At 36.7% G+C, this 21,635-nt stretch overlaps 1 protein-coding gene across 3 annotated transcripts in view; it reads left to right on the top strand.

Moving 5' to 3' along the window:
* Positions 1-21,635, top strand: part of LOC126755231 (mucin-5AC) — a 130,931-nt gene that overhangs the window by 103,376 nt on the left and 5,920 nt on the right. For all 3 annotated transcript variants that reach the window (XM_050467656.1, XM_050467646.1, XM_050467664.1), the window contains one exon: positions 10,852-14,521. In XM_050467656.1, coding sequence (XP_050323613.1) covers positions 10,951-14,521 — 3,571 coding nt within the window. In that variant the 5' untranslated portion in view covers positions 10,852-10,950. The remainder of the gene's footprint in view (positions 1-10,851; positions 14,522-21,635) is intronic.

The following is a 21,635-nucleotide window of genomic DNA, read 5'->3' as shown; positions in this document are numbered from 1 at the left end:
TATGTGGGCGGTTTGTGTTTTAGGTTATGCAAGCTCACTGATGAGTGAGAGAATGTGTGCGCAAAAAATTGTGAATTTTCCCGAGCTATTTTCAGCATGTTTTATGCTTAATCAGCATGCTTCTGAATGTGTGTGGGTTAGTTAGGCTTGAGTTGATGAGCTTTAATTTCATAATTTGTAAAGTTTTGTTTCTGAAACTTTGGGAAATAAAAACAAAGGTAAAAAGTAGTTAACATTCTCAAATATTATTATTAAATTGCTAAACTCTGAACAGGGTTCCCCACAAGTTTTTAACATCCTGTAACATTATAATCTTCGAACATATTATAAATAATAAAAATCTTATTCTACCCTTTTACGATATAAAAATGGACTTGTGAACGGTATTATAGCGGTACAGCGTTTTCATATACCATAATAGCTTTTGGAATTTCCATAATACCCGAGCATTTATTATATTCAATATGAAAAATTATAAAACAGTCGAAACAATTTTTAATCAAGATTCCTATAGTATTAATGTTCCAAAACATTTTTAATCGTTTTTGGTATATGTTTCTTTTTAAAATTCCATTTAGCATGTAGTCTCACGCTATTTCCAACTGATTCCTTTCAGTTGCTAACGAGTAGTTTATCAAGATTATTAAGGTCACTATGGTCATTATATATAATTATTTATATATTAATTTTAAACTAGTGGATCTTACCCTTATGTACCTAGAATATTAAATGAGATATTTGCTTTATTCAAGAAGCAAACTAAAATCCCCTTCCAACTCATTGAAGACACATTTATTGAACTATCTTTCTGGGAGCTAGTTCTTAAATCCCATTACACCCTCTTGACTGAGTCGCCGTCACTTAAAATATTTTATTTTATACTTTGTTTGTATATTCTAAAAACCACGTGTATAAATAAATAAGCTGATTTAGATACAATGCTACATCATATACCACTCAATAAAAAGATATTCCATTGGCGTTGCATACAAAATGTTTTGCATGTGCCGCATTCGGAAAGTGTAAATCAAAGCATTTTCAATTGACGCGTGCTTTATCAAAAATGCTGCGAGAACAAAATTTATCTAAAATTAGGGCAAACACATTTCAATTGTGATTGAATTGATCGAGGCAGCAGAAACAATGGGAGGCTGCCGACATTGAGTCGAGTACCCTTTAGAAAAACTTAGAGTTAGATTTTGGCTCAAATTCAATAGAATTTAAATTTAGATTTATGTATATATCCAGAGTAATATATAAATACATTATATACATTTTTAAATATGCTCGTAATTTATATATGAACCTATTGAATTTATTAGAAAATATTTTTTTGCTAAAGGTGAGCTAAAATTAATTCGAATTAGCTAAGTATTTTAAAAAGTTTGCTCTCAAAATTACTAAAAAAAAAAATTAAACAGTCAACAAAGCAAAGTTCAATAGAACAGATATCTTTTTCAAGAAATTCACTGTAACCTCAATGGTGGCAAGTGGCAAATTTCTTATTGGGTTTGCTCATAAGTGAATATTAAATGCCATGGGGTATTTTTTTATGCGGATATATTATATTACCATGACACTTAAATAGCTGAAACCCCAAAAAGCGATGTAGATATATATACACATACAATTATAAATATAATGGTAATGAATGCATTTGACTGTTTAGGCTATGTGGTAGTATTTTTATCTTGATCAGGGTATATTAAGATAGCCGCGAGGTTACAAAGGAAAAACAATAAAATATCATATATAAATGATCAGCATGAAAAATCGATCACAATTTACATTTGTCTTCTTCTCACTAGGAAGCTGCTCATTTGTCGGAACCGCCGATATCTTACCACTATTGTTCAGATCGAGTTCTTATAGCATAAAGCTGCCCTACAAGCTAACTGATCAAACTCAATTGAATAAAACTTTTGTATTTGTGAAGAGTATTAAAGCTGTTGGTGGAAAGTTATTGTTGTTGTTTTTACGTCAAAAAAGTCTATCAGTATTAAAATGAACCAATAAACCAAAGGCTTTGAGTACTTTGATTTACTGGAAGTATAATTCATAACGTGAAGAGGGAGATATACACAGAAATTTATCGTTTATCATTGCTTGAAACATTTCGATAACTTTCGATTTAATTTTTGAATACCTCAATATCATCCCTGAAATTCCCTGACTACTTTTAATGTTAATTTCTGTAGAATAAATTGCTCACTGGGTTCAGCCCCATGTTACATCTGAAGCTAATCAAACATTTCAGTGCACATATACTGTATGCTTTGGAAAAAGCTGTCCTCTTCACATGTTTGTACCGCATTTGAATTTATTTTTGTTGTTGCTATTCAAATTTGAGCGTGTTAAATGTGGTTCGTTTATATTTAGAAACAAAAATTGTGCTGGAAAATTAAAGTAAAACAAGCGTCGATGAAAACCAGACTGCGAGGCGGTTGAGGTCACTTCCAATGCACACACAAACATATGTACAGCGTTGCATTTTAAAATAAATTGTCTATTTTCAGATACATTTAAAATATATATGCGCTTTGTGTTTCAATAAATTATTGCCTATGTATATAAGAGAACCTACTTTAAATTTCAGTTAATCGCTTTATTTCTTTTTGTACATTTAGGTCTTTCTTTTCTGGATATAGAATATTTTACCGCAGTTCGTTTTTTGACTTGGGTTTGGAAATAAATTTATGGCTATATTGTCGCTTTTTAATGCGTTGCAATTATAAGTTAATGTGTATAGTCCAGTTTTATGCGATGAGAGATAATATACCAGTTCGATTAAAACTTTTAGGATCGCTTATTTAATAGTCATTTTCAGGTTTTCTCCTGCTTGTTTCTTTAGCATAGTTGCAATGATGCGGTCTAAGTGAAATTTGCTCGGTACAGTAACTTATTGCCATTTTGAAAGTGAATAGATTTCGGTTTTCACAAAATTCTATTTCACCAGCAAATCATTCGCCACTAACAGGATGAAGTAGTAATCAATTAGTGCCAAGCCGGCTTTGTACTAATAAAACACAATTCCTCTCCTATTGATCAAAGCTGATAGCTTTAGGCAGTCCAATGGTTGATAGCATAAGACTGAATAAGGAGTTTCTTATAGGAGAGCAGCTCACAAGTTATTCCCTGATTACTCCCCCAATGACAAAGCAAAACCTTTCTGATCGTCAGTTATGGCTTTGTCACAGTTTATGGTTTTATGCCCTGAACAGTGTAAATTAAGTCGGCCACGATGTTTGCAACACCCAGATAAAAATATAGGAGACCCTATAAAATATACATCTAAATGATCAGCGTGACAAGCTGAGTCAAATTAGCCATATCCGTTTGTCTGTCGTATATACGCGAACTAGTCGTTAAGTTTTGAAGATATCGCTCTGAAATTTTGTACACTTCTTTCTTCCCTAAGAAGCTACACATCTGTTCGGACCTCCGATATGCCTGTATAGCTGTCATACAAACTGAAAGACCGAGTTCAAGTGCTTGCATGGAAAACTCTTTCATTTGACGAGTTATCTTCAGTCTCAGATTTGTTCAGATCGGATCACTAAAGCATTTAGCTACGGAATCAAGTTCTTTTAAGGAGTTTTTTTTTTTTTTTTTTTTATCAAGAGCTGAAGCCACTCGACCTTCCCAAGCGACATCGCTTCGCTCTATGAGCTCTTGAAAAGTTCCATGAATATCCGAGATTTTCTAGCCAACAGGTATGTGAACAAGCAAAATCTGCGCATTTGTGACGTAGTAGTAACCCTACTATTTGATTCCTGAAGTTGAAGCAAGTGATCTCGGCGACATTTGGTTTCAACAAGACGGCGCCACTTCCCACACTTCCCACACATCGCATCAATTAATAGATTTCTTGAGAGAAGGATGGTCAATTGGCCACCAAGATCGTGTGATATCACACCGTTAGACTTTTTCCTGTGAAGATGAGTAAAGTCTAAAGTCTAAGCGGACAATCCCGCTTCGATTCAGGCATAGGAGCAAACATCACGCTTGTCATTCGCCAGTCAAAATGCTCAAACGAGTCATCGAAAATTGGACTCAACGGATGAACCATCTGAGTCGTAGCGGCAGCCAACAAAAAAATAAATGCCAAAAAATGTACGTCGAACGATATTATATTTAAAGTTTCTGTGTTTTTCTTTTTTCTTTATAAAAAATTTATTTATACTCCATTTTAAATTAGCGTTTGCCATTATCCATCTATTACTATTGCACAATTCAAATTCAGTTTATGTCTTTGCCATTAACACCAAAACAGTTGCTCAACTCCCAACCCCGTTTAATTAACTCATGGCCAATAAAACCAGAAATAAAATCTTTCTTACAACTAACCAAATTAGAAAAAAACGCCAAAAGCTCATAAAACGAAATCTCCAGCGAGATTTGATTTATGAATTTATTGTCACAATAAACACGTATTCCCAATGCCAACAACAACAATGCGAAACAAAATGCAAACATTATCCGATGTGGCGATCTGGTGGGGAAACACAAAGTTGTGACAGCGTTTCCCAGCTAACATATTTGACACATTTTCACAACAACAACAACAACAAAAACGAAAACTAAAACACAAAACGAACGAAAAATATTCTATACAAAAATAATACGAAACCAAGCGACCAGCGACCACACATCGCAGACACAAGCGGAAGTTGCCAACTGTCCTTGCGATTTCCAAACTATTTTGTTTTTATTGTCGCTTCCGCCAACAGCATGCAGCAATGCAACAGTTTCGCCACACAGCTGAGGCCACTGCTGCCCTCGGCGGCTGCTGCTGTCCGTGGCTGCTTCGGTTTTTGCCAATTTACTCGTAATGTCTACATTTACCCGCCAATTTGAAGATATGAATTATAGATATTAATATTTCGTGGAAGTGCGCCAGTTTGCCGGGCGTTTAGTTGCTCTCTTACTTTTCCGCTGCGAAACTTTGGTGCCACCAGAGTAATGACAACAACAATTTTAGGTGCAGTCTGTTGCTTCGGCTTAGACTTTGCTGTTGGCGGTGAGAGTTTTGTTTAGTTTTTCGGAGTTTAAGTGCCACCATTCGATTTTTTCGTTTCATACAAGTATTTATGATATTTCTTTTTTATTTTGTGCCTTTAGTTTCTTTCTTGGTTTTCTTTCTTGACAGGCGAATTTATTGTTTGGGGTATTGTATTAGTATTTGATTAGTTGAAGTCATATTTTCCATCGAAATGGCGCAATTATTTTATAGTTTCTGGTCTGTGAGTTGTGCTCGTATGTATAGTATCTTTACTATCTTTTGATCATAGGTATGTAATTTCAAATAGCGGAAGAAAATCACCCACTCATTTGAGGAATAAATAATGTTTATTTATTTAGTCGGTTGGTTAAACAAATGCGTCAGTTGGGATTTACTTTTCGATTGTTGATATGTTTGTTGCTGTATTTGTAGACATCAACAGAAAGATAATATATAATATGGTTTCGAAAGGTCAAAAGGGCAAAAAAAATTGAATAAATTCTCAATTTAATTTAAAAAATTTTAAATCAATTTTTAATTTCATTTTGGTCTAAAAGTAGTTGAGAAATGAATGCTCTTACATACGAATATATAACCTTTTTCCCAAAAACAAAAATACAAGTACAATCGACCGACCCAAAACGTGAAATTATCTGCTCACCGAAGTGTTCTCTCAATAAATCCATTCATTGATGCGATGTGTGGGAAGTGACGCCGCTTTGTTGAAACCAAATGATGTCGAGATGACTAACTTCAATTTCAAGCATCAAATGGTCGATTATCATGGCGCGATAACGGACGCCATTGACGGTTACGTTTTCACTGGCATAATTTTTGAAGAAATATAAACCAATGATTACCCCGGCCTATACTAAACTTTTGTTTTTTCTAGGTGAAATGGCAGTTCTTGAGTCTCTCCAGGTTGCTCTTCGTCCCAAAGGTTTGCTTGTTTACATATCTATTGAGACAGAAATGGGCGTAATCTCGGAACAAAGTTTGGCTTGAAAACTTCGGATCTTGTTAGAAATTTTCAAGAGCCCATAGAGCAAAGCTATGTCGCTCTGGAAGATTGATACGTCAGTTCGAGTTGCTGCGAACGGCGCCGAATCGTCTCGCCACAATCTTCCAGTATATTCTCAGCTACAGTCGCTATATTTTTTTCACTTTCACTTCACATTCTGGACGTGGTCTTATCGGTTTAATATTAGCCAATAATAAATGATGGGTCTCAAGATGGGTGATGGTGTTGCTAATAGTACGTTTAATTGGCCGATTATGTTGACCACAAGTTGAATGAAGCGCGTGAAACACATTCTTTACAGGACGTGAATTTTTATAATAAATTTAAACAATTTGTAAACGTTAATCAGAAGTAAATTTTTCCATGATGAAATCCCAAACAATACTGAACAAAAATACCATGACAGCTTGACACGACTCTCACGTGATCAATCGAAAAAATCTTATTGAAAAATGTACTTCTACTTGGAGCACCCGCTATTTGGCAGGAATATGCATCGGCTATTAAAAGCATTGTAAAAAGTACCTTTTTATAGTTATGGGTAGTTAGCTTAAAAGAATCAATATATGTGACCTGATCACACATAGGGGCAGTAAAATTAATGAGATAACGAAAAACTTGAACGGAGAAATAACGATAACGGCTATTTTAGAAACTCAGTTTTCGCACGTTAGCTCCCTTTTCGTAGACCAGGCCACATATAGGGATCGGAAAGGCGAAAGGACTTATTTCGCATGTTTGTCTCACCATCTGTCATTATTCGTTATAACTTCGACTAAGGACAATTTGAGTTAAAATGAGCAGCATAAGAGTTGTCAGCGATATTGTTAATATAAATACATATTTAGGCATCCGCAAATTATGATATATTTCAACCAAAACGAGTTTGTCTATACAATAGAATATCTTGTTATAACCACAGTTGCAAAAAATGCATTAAAAATAAATGTTAATTTAATTTTTAATTCCGAAATTGGAAATCCAAATTTTTTCATAAAAAATTGGCTATCCTGGTTGTAGCTAGCAACAAATAAACAACAAAAAGGTAGAATATTTAAGTAGAAGAAATATTGTTCCGAAACCAAAAACACTATTAGTTCATAAAAACAACGAAGTGAAAAAAATCATAACCAGCAAACCAAAAATATTATTTAATTGCAAGCAAAACGTACACACATATATTATAAACATACAGTCATACATATAAATGCCTCCATTTATTTACAAATATAACTGACCCAAATCTCAACTCTAGAACCCATCTAAGCCAGTTTGACGGCATTGCAGTGGTTATACCGTAAGCAAATAAATAGCTAGCTTGCATGTTCATATATGTACAAGTATATACGTATATATATATTTATTTATGCATTGGTATATGCTATATGTAGTTGCCACTTTGGCCAAGTAAGCTAGCAACTCAAGTTGCTTCGAAGACTATTACTGCTGGCCATGGTTGAGGCAGCAATGATCACACTCAAGTGGCAAGTGGAAAATCGAGCTTTTCGACAACAAATAAATAACTAAAAATTATTGTAAGCAGAAAAAGAAATAAATAAATAAAAATAAAAGTGCATAAAGAAATAATACCAGCAGCAAGCCATAACAAATAAGTCATCAAATGTGCAACCAAGCGCATACTTGTGGCAATTTGAGCAGCTTCAGCTACAATTTCAACCTGACTTCCCATCTGCCACAAAAAAAAAAAAAATAAAAATATTTGTTTGTTTCGTTTTTCTTAACACTTTTGTATGATTTGCTGGCTTTGCTTTTCTTCTTACCACCACTTAATAACTGATAATGCGGCGGATAATAATGTTGCATGCAACACAAGTGCAAGTTAAAATACTTTGAGCCGCCAACTTTTTCAATTTCTTTTGCTTCACCTCCTTGCACGCCTCTTCATTTCTTCAGCGTTGAACCTGAGCTGAAACTTTCCAAAGCATTGAGGTGTGAATGCGCTGAGGTGCCACCCGCTCACCGCCTCTTCCGGCTGTTGGTGTTGGCATCATTCGGTTTCATTAACATTTTTTCACACCTACCTTTCTTGCTTTCCTCTACTCCCCTTCACGTTCATGCGCTATTTTTTACATTTCAACAGCCAGACAAATGCAAAAATCAAATTGTTGTTTACTTATTTAATTTGGAAAGAAATGTTGTTGTTGTACTATATTTGTTTTATTTGTACCTACTCCAGTTCCAACATTCAGCATTCATGATTAATGAATTCATTTGGCGTTGTTAACTGTTCTGGTTTCTTTGTACATTTACTTTTTTGAAAAACAAAAAATTTCTACGAGGGTAGTTTTACAAAACAATAAGCTTCTCAATAAAATTTTTGCGGACTTCTATATTAACGGCCTTTAACCACCGTACTAAGAAGGAGTTGTAAAGGAAAACATTCTTGCATTCTTCTGATCTGCGAAATGCGAAACACATCTGAAGGGCAAAATATATGTATGTCCTTTGTGAAGCTAGAAAACTGCTCTTATAGTTATATCGACAAATCTCCTCGAACATAATAGATCTCGTTTGCGTTTTATTTATATTCCCAATAGTTCACCTGATTACCTGGAGGTGTGAAATCCAAGAAGGAAGTGTTGAGATGATTCTGCTACATATTTTTATATTTTTCTGATTGAAAGATAACGAGTAAGGCTTTTAACCTTCCCGTTGGACGCCGCTTGAGCAATGTCCAGACAAAACCTCTACAACAAGAGAAAGGCAAGTCCTACCGAGTTCGAAATCTCTTACGACTTACCTCATATAAATATATTCTAGAAGTGATAAAATCTCAAATATTTGGATCAGTAAAATGTATGAATTCAAATAATTTTTAAACTCTCATTGTTTTATCAAACTACCTCCGTGCCATTCTGCGCTCACGCAAATCTTTCTATTTTTGGTCACTCTCACAGTGTAAATTCGCAGACGTGGGCGCGCATGTATAATCCATTAGCCAACAGTTGCTCATTTAGACTTATTTGGCAGCGAAAATCGTAGTTAGCTAATTTCGTTTGTTATAATCATATTTCCGGATTAGTGGGTTTCTAAAAGTTCGTGTGGTTGATAAATTTCATTCAGAAACGGCTAGATTTACCCACAAGAGTTGATGAACTCTACCAAATGTGGGATTTTGTGAGAAGTTGTGCTGATTTGTGGCTGTAGAGATGATCTAAAGGCTAAATTAATAAATAATGCATAAATTAAGTAAAATCACAAGATTTTCTCAAGCTGCTATTTAATCTTAACTCATTAGAAACTGCGCAAAAATATTTACTCAACAACTGTGGGACTTGACTATAATAATATAATATTGCAAAATTTTGATCATTTTCTTCAGTTTTTGTTACTTAATATTAAAGAAGCGTTTATTTGCTCAGATTAAAGCATTAAAAGTACGAAAATAAATCACAAAGGTCCCTCAGACCCCAGTGTACACTTCAAGGTTAAGCTATTAACTACTTTATATTGATTTTTTTAGAATTTTGTCTTTCTCTTTCTGAAAAAATCTCTTTAAAAACAAAGCTAGCCCTAAATTAATTAAAGTTCACCGAAAAATTTTAACATTCTTGCAATTGTATCGTTTTAAGGTTTTGTTTTTACAATTCCTTTCTTCCAAATTAATTTCTCAACTTTCCAAACGCACTTTCACTTTATTGAAAGTGTGTTTAATGAAATAAATCATATTCAAAATGCTTTATAGAAAATTCTAATTACATTTTTCTATTGTTTCCCATTCTCTTTTCTATCCCAACCACCGCAAGTCAACCATAAAAAAGCTTTTAATGACCGCTTTGCTTGTGGCTTTTGTTTTTCGAAACAATTACCCGGTGTTGTCTGAGAAATTAGTGTGTGTCTTTGATCATATATCTTATTATCTTATTTTTTTTTAGAGTTTCACTCAATTCTTAAAATACATTGTCAAAAATTTGAATATTCATTTCAATTCTTTACTTCTTTTATAGTTTCTAATTACTCTGACTTTTAAAAAACCGTTATCAGTGTATTCAAACATATTGTAAACTCGTTTGTCAGCAACATCTTTTGTTTACAGAAGTCGAAAAAGAGATATTTATTGCATCCAACAGATGGGAAAAAAGTTTGCTGACTATGTGAGTAAAAGTAAATTTTTCAAAGTTGAGACTAAAGCTTCAAAAAACATTATTCTAAATGGTGAAATCGATTGCAAAGGTTTCTAGAAATTTCGTAGAAGAGTTTTCATTTGGCTGAAAGCATTGATGATAAAATGTTTTCTTAAAACTTAAATGATATCGCGCTAAATAGATCTTTCTACTATGATAGCCTTGTGTTAATCAATTTTTAAAAATTCCTCCTTGAAATAAATGTTCTATTTTCTTTATGAAAAGAACTTTTGTGCTTCATAACTAAGCCGTTTTTTATTTACTTTTTAAGTATTATATGCAAAACTATTTTTTCTTTCTAGAAATAATCCTATTGTGTGAGGGTCCTAAAATGTATTCTTTATAACAGTAAAACCTTCAAAAATTCTTCGAAAATATGTGGTTGGTTTAATATTTAGTAATAATATAAAAAGCTCTCATTGAGGTAATGTTATAGCGGCCTAAAATACTTCTATAATTATTCCAGGCAACACTTCTGAGTCGATTGACCTTTCCAAGGTATAAATCCGATACCGTTTCGGTGACATAAGTCAGACTGCTCCACAAAGATAGTTTATTGATAAGAAATTTTATTCACAATTAAATTTAATATTAAATATAAATGTTATATGATCACTTTCATTCATTAATTTTTCAAAGAATTTAAACAATATAATTTAATAAATTATTATTTTTATTCGCAGACTATGGCCAGAGAGTTTCTGCAATCCTAAACACCGCCTCCTCTTGCTTTACGTGCATACAAACACAAACGAATAATCGGATTCGACTTTCACCACAACATGTCCTCTTCGATATGTCCACACTTCACGCAGAACGCGTGGAAGAAGGATCTCTGTTCCAATTGCTTCAAATCTAAAGACGAGCACAAGGCCGGCAACTCCACTTACAAATACACCAGCGCCATGGATAGATCGAAATTCACCACGAATTTAATGTCCAAACTCGATTTGGATACTAAAAAGACTGATTACCCTAACAAGCATAAATCACCCGCAAAAAGCATTATGAAAAAGTCCTTTGCTTCGCTCAAAACCAAAACCGGCAAAGGCAAAACGCACAAGGTTACCTTTCCGAAGAACATCTCCGAGGTTATTGGCGTTGGCGGCGAATGGTCCGACAACGATTCGGATGACGATGATGATCATGATTTCATGAATATTGGCAATGAGCGCGACGATAATGCCGCCACCAGCACCGACGACGAGGAAACACTCGAGCTGAAGCGCATCACACGTGCCAATACCGACTTCAACATGAACAATGGCAATTTGTTGGGTGATCCACAAGAGAATATTAAGCGTTCATTTGCCGCGCTCAAGCTCGGCGCACCACAAGTCGATAAGGAGGGTAAAAAGCAAACACTTAAAATAAATGTTACACCATTTGGAGCCACAACGTCCACTGACAACGCCAAAACAGCAACATCATCGATAACAGCCACAACAGCAAAGGCTAAATTTGAGACGAAAGTGAGTGAACCGAGTGAGCCGACAATGGTGGTCAAACAGTGTGCAACCGTTGTTAAGTCAATAAAGAAGACCACAACGGCAGCACCACCAGCGACAGCCATAGCGAATGCAACGAAAATAACAACAACAGCATCGACGAAAACAACAACATCTTACATGACAGCCAGTGCAAGCAGTTTGTTGAGCTCGGCGCAAGCTAAGCAAGAAGCTTTGGCGGCGAGCGATAGCGATGGCAAAAATAGTCCACCCATCGAACGCGCCATGGAGAAATCACTTTTGGACGAGATTTCCGAGACGTTGGAGAAGAAACAGAGCGAGAGCAAAAAACTGGCCAGTGAAAAGGAGATGTCCACTACCTCAGCCACAAGCAGCGGTAGTGTAAGCGCGGCCAGCGCCATGAACGGCACGCTCTTAGCTACAAGCGCTTCCACTGCGGTACCGTCAAAGATTAAATTCGAGATTAGCAGCTTGAGCGACACTGTGGAGAATAAGCCATTTCCTGAGCTTAAGAAGCCGATCGCACGCAATCCACCTATTACAAAGGATCATGCCAAACCCAAAATAAATGTCTTCCATAAATACTCGGACAGCGACAGCAACTGCTCGGACAACGAGAATGGCATCTCGGCATACTATGATGTTGTCGAAACACAAATAAGCTACGAGAATCTGCCTGACGGCAAATGTGATGCGCAAGATAAGCCAAGTGTGGCCAATATCGGAACAGGCACAACCGCAGCTGCCACGGAGAATAAGTGCAACAAGAATGCAAGCAATAAGAACGACACTTCCATCTTCTCTAGTTCGCAATACATCACGGATATGTTGTTGTCGTCGAAGACACGCGCTGCCTCATACAATCTGCACGAAGGCAACTTTATGACCAGCAAAATAACATCCGACGGACTGATTGTAACCAAGTGCAGCTCCGACGATGCGCTCGACTCGACGGGCAGCAGTTTCGATGGCAGCAGTGATGAGGAGACCTCATACAATATGATACGCAGCGAATCGGACTCTGGCATCGGCATCAGCATTGGCAACGAGTACAAGAATGGTGGCGTTGAAAAAGAACGCGTGCGTGTCGAGAAGAAGCTAAGTGTGAGTACCAACAATTCAGACTACGAGGATATTCAAGTGGCGAATCAAACCAACACAACAACCACAGGCAAAACCACAACAAAAGTGACAACCACAGCAACAGCAGCAGCCAAAGCGAAGACAGCTTTTATATTGGAAAAGAGCAGAGAGCTACATGGTGAACCAGACGGCAGTGCAGATCCGGATGGTAGTCTGGAAAACAAAGAGTCAAATGCGACACAACTGCCAGCATTGCCTAAATCGCCGCCACCCACGAAACTGATCGATGCGCGTCCCTCCTTCTTACATGGTCTGCAGAAGCAGCATCCACCAATTTTGCTGAAGAAACCGGATCTTCCCGCAAAGCCGGTGGTGTCGCCAACATGCACACCATTAAAGACATTTGTCAGCAAACGCACGCCAACGAATGCCGAACAACAAGTCATCAATCAATTACACTTGGTGATGTCAAAATCCAATGAAAACCTGAACTTGAGCGCTGTAACGCCAGAGGCACTGAAAGACGATGCAAAGCTAAAGAAGGGCAGAGCGCCAAATCCGCCGCCCGAGCAGAAAACTAGCGCGCCACCAACGCCAGAACGCGACTATAATGTTGCGCTAGAATACGAGAAAGCACGCAACACAACAGCCGATGTCGCCGTAGAGGAGAAGTTTACCAAAAACGTCGCCAATGCAGAACAACAATCGGCGCCGCCAACAGCTCAACCACAAACTGAAGCCGAGAAGAAAGCAAATAATGAGCAGAGTATTGACGCTAAAATGTCAGTTGATCGCTCAGAAGCAGAGAAGTCGAATGTCACATCTTCTCAGTCGGCAAGCGAACAAACGGCAACAGCCATAGCCGCCACAGCAGCAGCTGCCAATGCGGCCGTAGCTGCCGTGGCTAATCCAAACAGCATTTATACGCGCAAAGTAGCGCCAACAACCGCAACGAACACTGCACACAACAGTCTTACGAATAGCACGAAGAACACCGCTTCACCGGTTATACGCGAGAAGGACAAACGTGAGCGCGCCACAGTCAATCCGAAATTTCGCAGCCTCAATACATTTGTGACGCAACGCAGCAATGCGCTGAAGAACATGCAGTTGCAAACGGCCACATCATCGCTCAGTCTCAAGCAATCGCTTACACCAGAGCCACTGCCGAAGAATCACAAGAACCTGTCACTGTCCGAGGAATGTCTGCCCGATGTGACACAGACCAATATGACGGTGAATCTGCCAACATTACCGCCGACAAGTGACAAAAAATTGTTGACGTCGCAACAGCAACCAACGCCGCCACAAAAGACCAAGACGAAATTTTCGATTAAGAAATTCTTGCGCATGGGTGCCAGCAAAACAACCGACAATCTGCACAAAAAAGATGGTATCTACTCGGAGATTTGTACGGGCGAGGAGGCGGGTGTGGTGGGTAAGCCACGCTTAGTGATCATTCATCCGATCGACATTAATCCGACCGCCGTGGAAGTGGTCAAAGACATAACAAAGACCAGTGACGCGGTCACAGCACAAACAGTGGCCGTGGTGACGGCCAAACCACCAGCACCGCCCTTACGCAACATGGACGCACAACGTTCGCATGAGCTAAACAAACCGGCACGTCCGCCGCCGCCAAAAAGCGCCGAGTTGCGTCGGAAGCAAGCAAGCATTGGTCTAAATGCCGTGTCTATGTCAGTGACGGACTCGCCGGTTGGACGCAAGCCAGGCGGGTTAAGTACGTGCGATGCAGGTGGTTCTATAAAATCAAAGTCGGACAATGTTTATGCCAATTTAGGTGAGTGTCTTGCACATTTTTATTAGAAATTAATAGCTTTATTTTTAACAAGCGTATGAGTTATATAGATTTTATTTTTTGCATAGTTGCATTTCTTCTCTCAGTTCTCCCATTTTTTCTGTATAATAGTAACATATTTTGATTTTTCCTTACAATACCATAATTGCACTACAAATTACGTTATAGTCGAAGATAACCATCTTAAGAGAATAATCCCTTACGAGGACCCTTACTTTGATACTCATGCTTGTAGTATAGCAGCTATTGATTTCCACCAATATACACCCACCCTTAGTACATATTATTATTACACCCCATAAAGAAACGTCGGAGAACACATAAAATATATATACCTAAATGATCACCACGACGAGCCGAGTCGATTTATTCATATCCGTCTGTCCGTCAGTTGTTGAAATATCGATCTCAAATTTTGAAGACGTTCATTTTTCTCCAAGAAGCTTCTCCGTCCACATCGCCGATTCAGTGCTTGTATAGAAAACTTTTTAATTCGTGGAGATATTTTCACGAAATTTGCCATAGATTATTACCTAAGACAATGGGTATAATCTCTGTAGAAATTGGTCAGATCGGTTTACTATAGCATATAGTTGCCTTATAAACTGAATATTCAGAAGCAAGTGCTTGTATAGAAAACTTTTTTAATTCGAGGAGATATCTTCAAGAAATTTGGCATGGATTATTGTCAAAGGCAACGGTATAACAAACGAACAAAACTTGTTCAGATCGAGTTCCTATAGCATAAATCTGCCATACATATTGACAATTTCAAATCAAGTTGTCAGGAACCTTTTGTATTTATCGAGGGTATTACAGCTGGTTTTTCATCTATTTCAACAAAATGGACTTTAACAAGTCACTCCGATCTCTAGTATGCTAACTCAAATTCAGTCAGCAAGAATACGAAACTCTTAACCTTTTTATAAGACCTAACATCGACTGCTGTCAACATATCTACGCTGAGAGAAAACCTAAAATTGCAGTTAATTTTTTCACACTATTAGAAATCCTCTGCATGTAATTAATGTAAAACCTCCAAGAGCTTTTCTGATCTTAAAAGCCTTAACAATCGAAATCCAATGCAGAATAACTCTTTCCAACAAGTGCTACTTCGGACTAAGTAGGCAATTGAGAAGTAAAGTCCTCTCTCGACGAACAAAGACCAAACCCTTTAAGTCACGCGGTTATAGCCGAGTTTACAACAGCGCACTAGTCGGTCTTTCTTTTCGATGTTTGGCGTCAATTGGAAATTCCAAGTATAGCCAAGGTGTTGTTAAGGTTTTCAGACTGAAAAAGACTTCAGAAACATGTGTAGAATGCAGTATTTTTATGCCCCAATCAAAATGAACTCTTTTTACTTCATTCTCTATTACTTTTTCAAGCATGTTGGGCGGTATAACAATGAATGTTTCATTGTATTCGTCAATAGTTTGACTATTGATAACGTAACGATTTCCAGAAAGAGTCGGGATAGTCGAATTTGCAGATTTGGGCGGCTATTCAATGCCATCGCAGACTTCTTAAATTGATTTTCTGCCACTCAAAATAACAGATATAGTCTTTGAATTCGTCATACCGTATGAAAATGCTTCGAAGTTATGCACTTGGAATTAAGACATATAAAAAATTTTAGAGCAGCGATTGACTTTCTACTAAATTGAGCTTAACTGACACATCGAACCAACTCTGTGGGTCAAAATTTACATTCCGAAAGAAATATTGGCACACCTTCGACATTCTCTTAAAATTGAATATGTACATAGTTTGGGATTTTGCAATTTTGTTTGCTGAAATCCCAAAACTTTTCAATTACGGCACTAGATTATTTAAATTCTTAAAGTTTTACTTGCCGTACCAAACAAAAAATGCTGGCTCAAATTATTTCGTATACGATATCGAAGCAACGTATATTTGCATAAATCAAGCGACACACAAATCACTCATACATAAGAGATGTATGTATATGCATACATACACAGGAACAGCAAATATTTGCAGCAAAATAAAATACCGATGAAGAATTTCGACTGCAAATAACATTCGAATACTAAATTTCAATCGCACGTAGACAACCAAATATTGGGACATTGTATGTATGTGTGTGAGTGAAGATGTACGTTCCATAACTGTGCTTAGCATTCATGGATTAAAGTTGCCCGTGCACATACAAACAAAACGAAATGGCATTCCAGGCACAGGCGTAGTTCAGACGGCGGGATCGTTGGGGCAATAAGGTGGAACGCGACACCACGCAAGTAAATCTTCTCAGAAAAACACGTCACGTTTCAACACACACAAAAGCTCAGCGCGGCACTAGCGCAGCTAGACACATACGACCTTCAAAATGCTAGAAACAAAGTATGTAATAAGAAATAATAACAGAAACACTGAAAACACTAACGATAATAGTGAACCCAATTCAAATTCAGGCGAAGCCATGTGCCAACTCGAGAGGAAAATAGAAAAAACGAAGTGCTCAACAGCCTCGTCAGCAACCCATTTACCTACAAAACTACTGAAAATAACCAAAAGTAAAAACGTATACACGAAAAAAGTATGCAAACCGAAGTGTGAAAAGAAGAAGTGGATATATACATACACATACAAACATACCTCATAACATATGTCGATGCATACCTGATTAGCTGGTAGCTAGGGCACTTGGATCGATCATCCAAGTCGTAATCTGCCATAAAATACAAAAATATAAAAATGCAATGGCATGAATAGAATTTCGACTACTTACAAATACACAAACATACACATATACATACGTACAAAATATTCTACACATCAGTGCATAGCTCGAAGCATGCATATTAAAGTTATGTGCTTGTATGGCTACCGGTTTGTGAAGAATTATTTCAAGTATGCTATGCTATATGTAATGGGTAGTCGCACATATTCCCAAATGTAACGGTAATTTGTATGTATATAACGACGACTGTCGGCTGGCTTAACTGGGTTAAGAGCACATGCGGACTAGCACACACTTACACGCTTACTACAAATTTCGGTTGCTATTTAAGCACACACCGAAGCTAGCAGGCGAACTTTTATTTAAGCAACATTGTGGCAGAGCCTACTTAGAGTATGCTACCTATGCACGTGAATTAATAATAAATAACCTTTCATACATACTTACGTGGATACCTTGAACATATGTGTGTGAAATGCAGAAATACGAGCCTCGTAAATGCCAAGAATCGAAGCTTCGGGCTTAGTTGGCCAGATTACCGGTAGCGGATAACGAGCCGGCCGGCCGGTCGATACGGTTCATCAGCAGCCGTAATTACAACGGAAATGACAGTGTACCGAAACGTTAACGAAATCGAAATTATAGTTCATTATATGTATATACGAATAAAATATTTACGGGTGTACCAGTCAATAAAATATATTTTGGAAGCATAACTCTTAAGAAAAATATAATGTTATTTTCCAAATTTAGTTTTGAGTTTTAGTTGTTCAAATGCACTGAATTGTCAAATATTTACTTTTTTCTTTGAATATCTTTTGAAAAATGTTTTTAAATATGTATATTTATATTTTGTTTTTCAGAACATATGGAATTTTTATGCAATATTTATAAATATGTAAGCCACTTATAAATTTTTTTAAAACGATATAACTGATAATGACTTATTAAAGGTCAAACGAAAAAACATATAGTAGTAATGTAAATATTTTTCAAAAAATTTTTGTTTAATTTCTTACGAAAGTCTCTAATAGTACCTTTCAAGACGAAGAATATTTATGAAAAAGTACGTAATGCCTTTTTGAATCAAAGAAGAATTATACTATAGATCCCCAAAGACGTTACGTCACTGTTTATAATACATTTTTCCGGATATATAATCTAGTGTGACAGTGATTCCGGCCAATTCCATGTATGAAACCTAAAAAACTCTCTATTGGAAGATTTTTCCGTATTTACCTTTTTCTTTCCTCTCCAATTGGAGATTCCAAGCGAAGCCAGGTTCTTCCCCAACTGGTTTTTCCAAAGGAGTGCATCCTGACGGAGCTTTTGGTATTGCTCAACGTCAGTTTACACAACCGAATTAGTATTGCGGGTATACTAAATTCAGACATCTCGGCATAACGGCAGCTTCTATTCGGGGTGTCAAAAGCAGCTTTGAAATCGACGAAGAGGTGGTGCGTGTCGATTCTCTTTTCACAGATTTGGCGCATGGTCAATTCTTGATTTTTCAAGCCTAAAGTCACACTGATAAGGTCCAATCACTTTGTTGACGGCGGCTTTATTTTCGATAGAATCTTATATGCGATGTTGAGGAGGATTATGCCACGGTAGCTGACGCAGATTGTGGGGTCTCCCTTTTTTTAAATTCCAATCGGTGGGCATGCTTGCGTCCGACAAAGTCCGTTTCTACAAAGAAGCTGATGCATGCACCTTATCAGTTCTTCGACGCCGTATTTGAATAGCTCGGCCGGCAATCCATTGGCCACCGCCGCTTTGTTGTTCTTCAGACGGGTAATTGCTATTCAAACTTTTTCAAGGTCGGGCAATGTAACGTCTGATTTATCGTTATCGATTGGGGAGTCGGGTACGCCATCTTCTGATGTTGTACTTTCACTGCCATTCAGCAAGCTGAAGAAGTGTTCTCTCCATAATTTTAGTATGCTCTGGGCATCGGTGACTAGATCACCTCTGGGGGTTCTATTAGAGTTTGCTCCGGTTTCGTTTGCCACTGTATGTAAGGCGCTTGAAATGCCGTCCCTCAGAAATCATTTTATATTATTTTTTTTATTTTAATGACGATTAATGCATTTTTAGTTAGTTCTTCCTAACCATTCATATATTTTTAACTAATCACAAAGACACTAAATTTAAACCAAATTCTTATTTCTAAATTATTTTTTTTTTTGAATTCATGTTGGCAACGCTATGAAGAATTACTTCAGTATAGTTAATACTACTTTTATACTTTTTTTACATTTTGGTTACGATTTATCAAAAATTTTATAATAATAGTTAGTTTCAATAAGATTCCAAAAATAGCCCACTGTACAGGTAAATCGTCAAACTTTAGGTAATTTTGTAATGTCGTGGAAGCGAACAACTTCCAAAAAGTCGTCTTTAAGCTTATTTACTTACTTATATACATACAATATGTTTAATATTCTTGCACCTGCAGCCCTCGACCGCTGAGTGCCACTTCCATTTTGCCGCAGTCGTAAGCGGCAAACCAACGAAGCGTCCACTCACTTGGTCAGCAGTTAAGCAAACAAGAAATCTTTAAGTTCGGATTAAAGCACGCATTCTTCGCCGTCGCTGTTTGTTGCTGCCGCATAAATTTCGAGAGCTCATTTTCATAAGCGCGAAGCTGCCATTATCCACTGTGGTTACACATGTACATGTGTGTGTATATATAGTATGTGTGTATTGCTGTTTGCGCGCAGCTGACAGAGCGCGCATCTTTATGTGATTTGTTTCGAATTTGGGTCACAATTACAATTGGCTTAGCTGTTTGTTGTTGTTGCAGTCGTGGCTGTTTTGTTTTTGTATTGAAAACAGCATTTTATTTTTTTATTTTCGATGTTTTTATTACTGTTATGCCACTACCGGTGCTGCCGCTGCTGGCTGTTGCTGACGTTGTTGTTGTTGTACCGGTGTTGTTTTTCGTGCTGTTACTGCCACTTGGCTAATTCAAGATTAATGATTCTTGGTCAGCAGTGGGCACCTCTGGGCAGTACATGTAGTTACTTGTTGTTGTTGTTTTCGCATGCTGTGGCATTTGCCGTTTTAACCGTTCACACAAGGTTAATGAAAATAACTGTACAGTCAAATAAAGGTACATGCATACAAGCGTCGTATTTACATATACATACATATTGCATATGCTAACATTCGTTTATACCTTGGTATGCGTGTATATACATTAGCAAAATTGAAATATGTACATATGTATGTATGTATTTATTTGCATACACACTCGACCGGATTCGCATTTAGATTGGGGTTAAATGAATTTTCAATTGCATTCTATGTATGGTACACACGGGAGACTAAGCTTCCTTACGACTTATGTATGTGCACAGTATATATATAAATATATGTAAGTATATACATTCGTCCATGCAGAAATAAGTGTGATGTAGATTTTTTTTTTTTGCATTTTAGGTGAAGTTATTAAAACTAAAATAAATAATAATAATTATGGTTTGAATAATTCACTGAAAGTATTGCTCAATCCTTGAATTTTTCTCACTTCAAAAAGCTTCTTAAAAAATTAAAAAAAATACATATACAAAAGTTAGAAAATCCATGATTTATGAAATTCTCCATGTGTTAAACATTACAAAGAAGCATTTAAAAATATTGGACTTTGAATTTTAGGATAGGATCTTCAAGTAAATCGTTTAACATTTGCTTTGTTTTTTTTTAGTTTGTGATTGTTCTTATATCCATAACTGCGGTTTTAAGTCACGAAAACACTTTTGGTCGTCAAAAGTTCCTTTAAAATTTCAAAACATTTTACCAAAATAGGAATATTTTACGTCATTACATACAACATTTCAAATTGCCTCAGCCTCGCATGGTGATCATTTATACATATATATGTATACTTTATAGAGTTTCCGATGTATCCCTTTGAGAATTACAAACTTCGCGGCAAACTTAAGGGATCGATCGTCTCAGTGTGAAATTTTCGAAAAATCGATTTTTTTTTCGTTGCATCATCTATGAATTTCGCATTTTTCACACTGTAATAAACATGCTCTCAAAATAAATCGTAATTCAAAAAATACGATTTTTCTTATAGAAAGTGATTAAGTATGCAACACTGCAACTCCAATATTTAAACGGTTTTTATTAGAATGATGTTTTTAAAAACTGTTTCCAATCTCAAAGGAAGAGTTTTCAAGATATCTAATTCAAATTTGGAGAGAAGATTTTTAACATCATTCGCTATCGCGCTATTAATGCTTTTTTTTTCCTACGAAAAACTGTCGAAAAAAGGGCTAAATTCGATACTTTTTGTTCAAACCGCCGCCATTTTGTCAATTTTCAAAAAAGCAAAAAAAGCTTTCATAGCGCGATAGCGACTTTCCTACAGATTAAAAATCTTGT

The sequence above is a fragment of the Bactrocera neohumeralis genome, chromosome 2 (assembly GCF_024586455.1).
Source record: "Bactrocera neohumeralis isolate Rockhampton chromosome 2, APGP_CSIRO_Bneo_wtdbg2-racon-allhic-juicebox.fasta_v2, whole genome shotgun sequence".
In the NCBI taxonomy this organism is placed as follows: Eukaryota; Metazoa; Arthropoda; class Insecta; order Diptera; family Tephritidae; genus Bactrocera; species Bactrocera neohumeralis.
The sequence above is the reverse complement of the archived record's forward strand: the minus strand, read 5'-3'. Positions and strand labels throughout refer to the sequence as shown.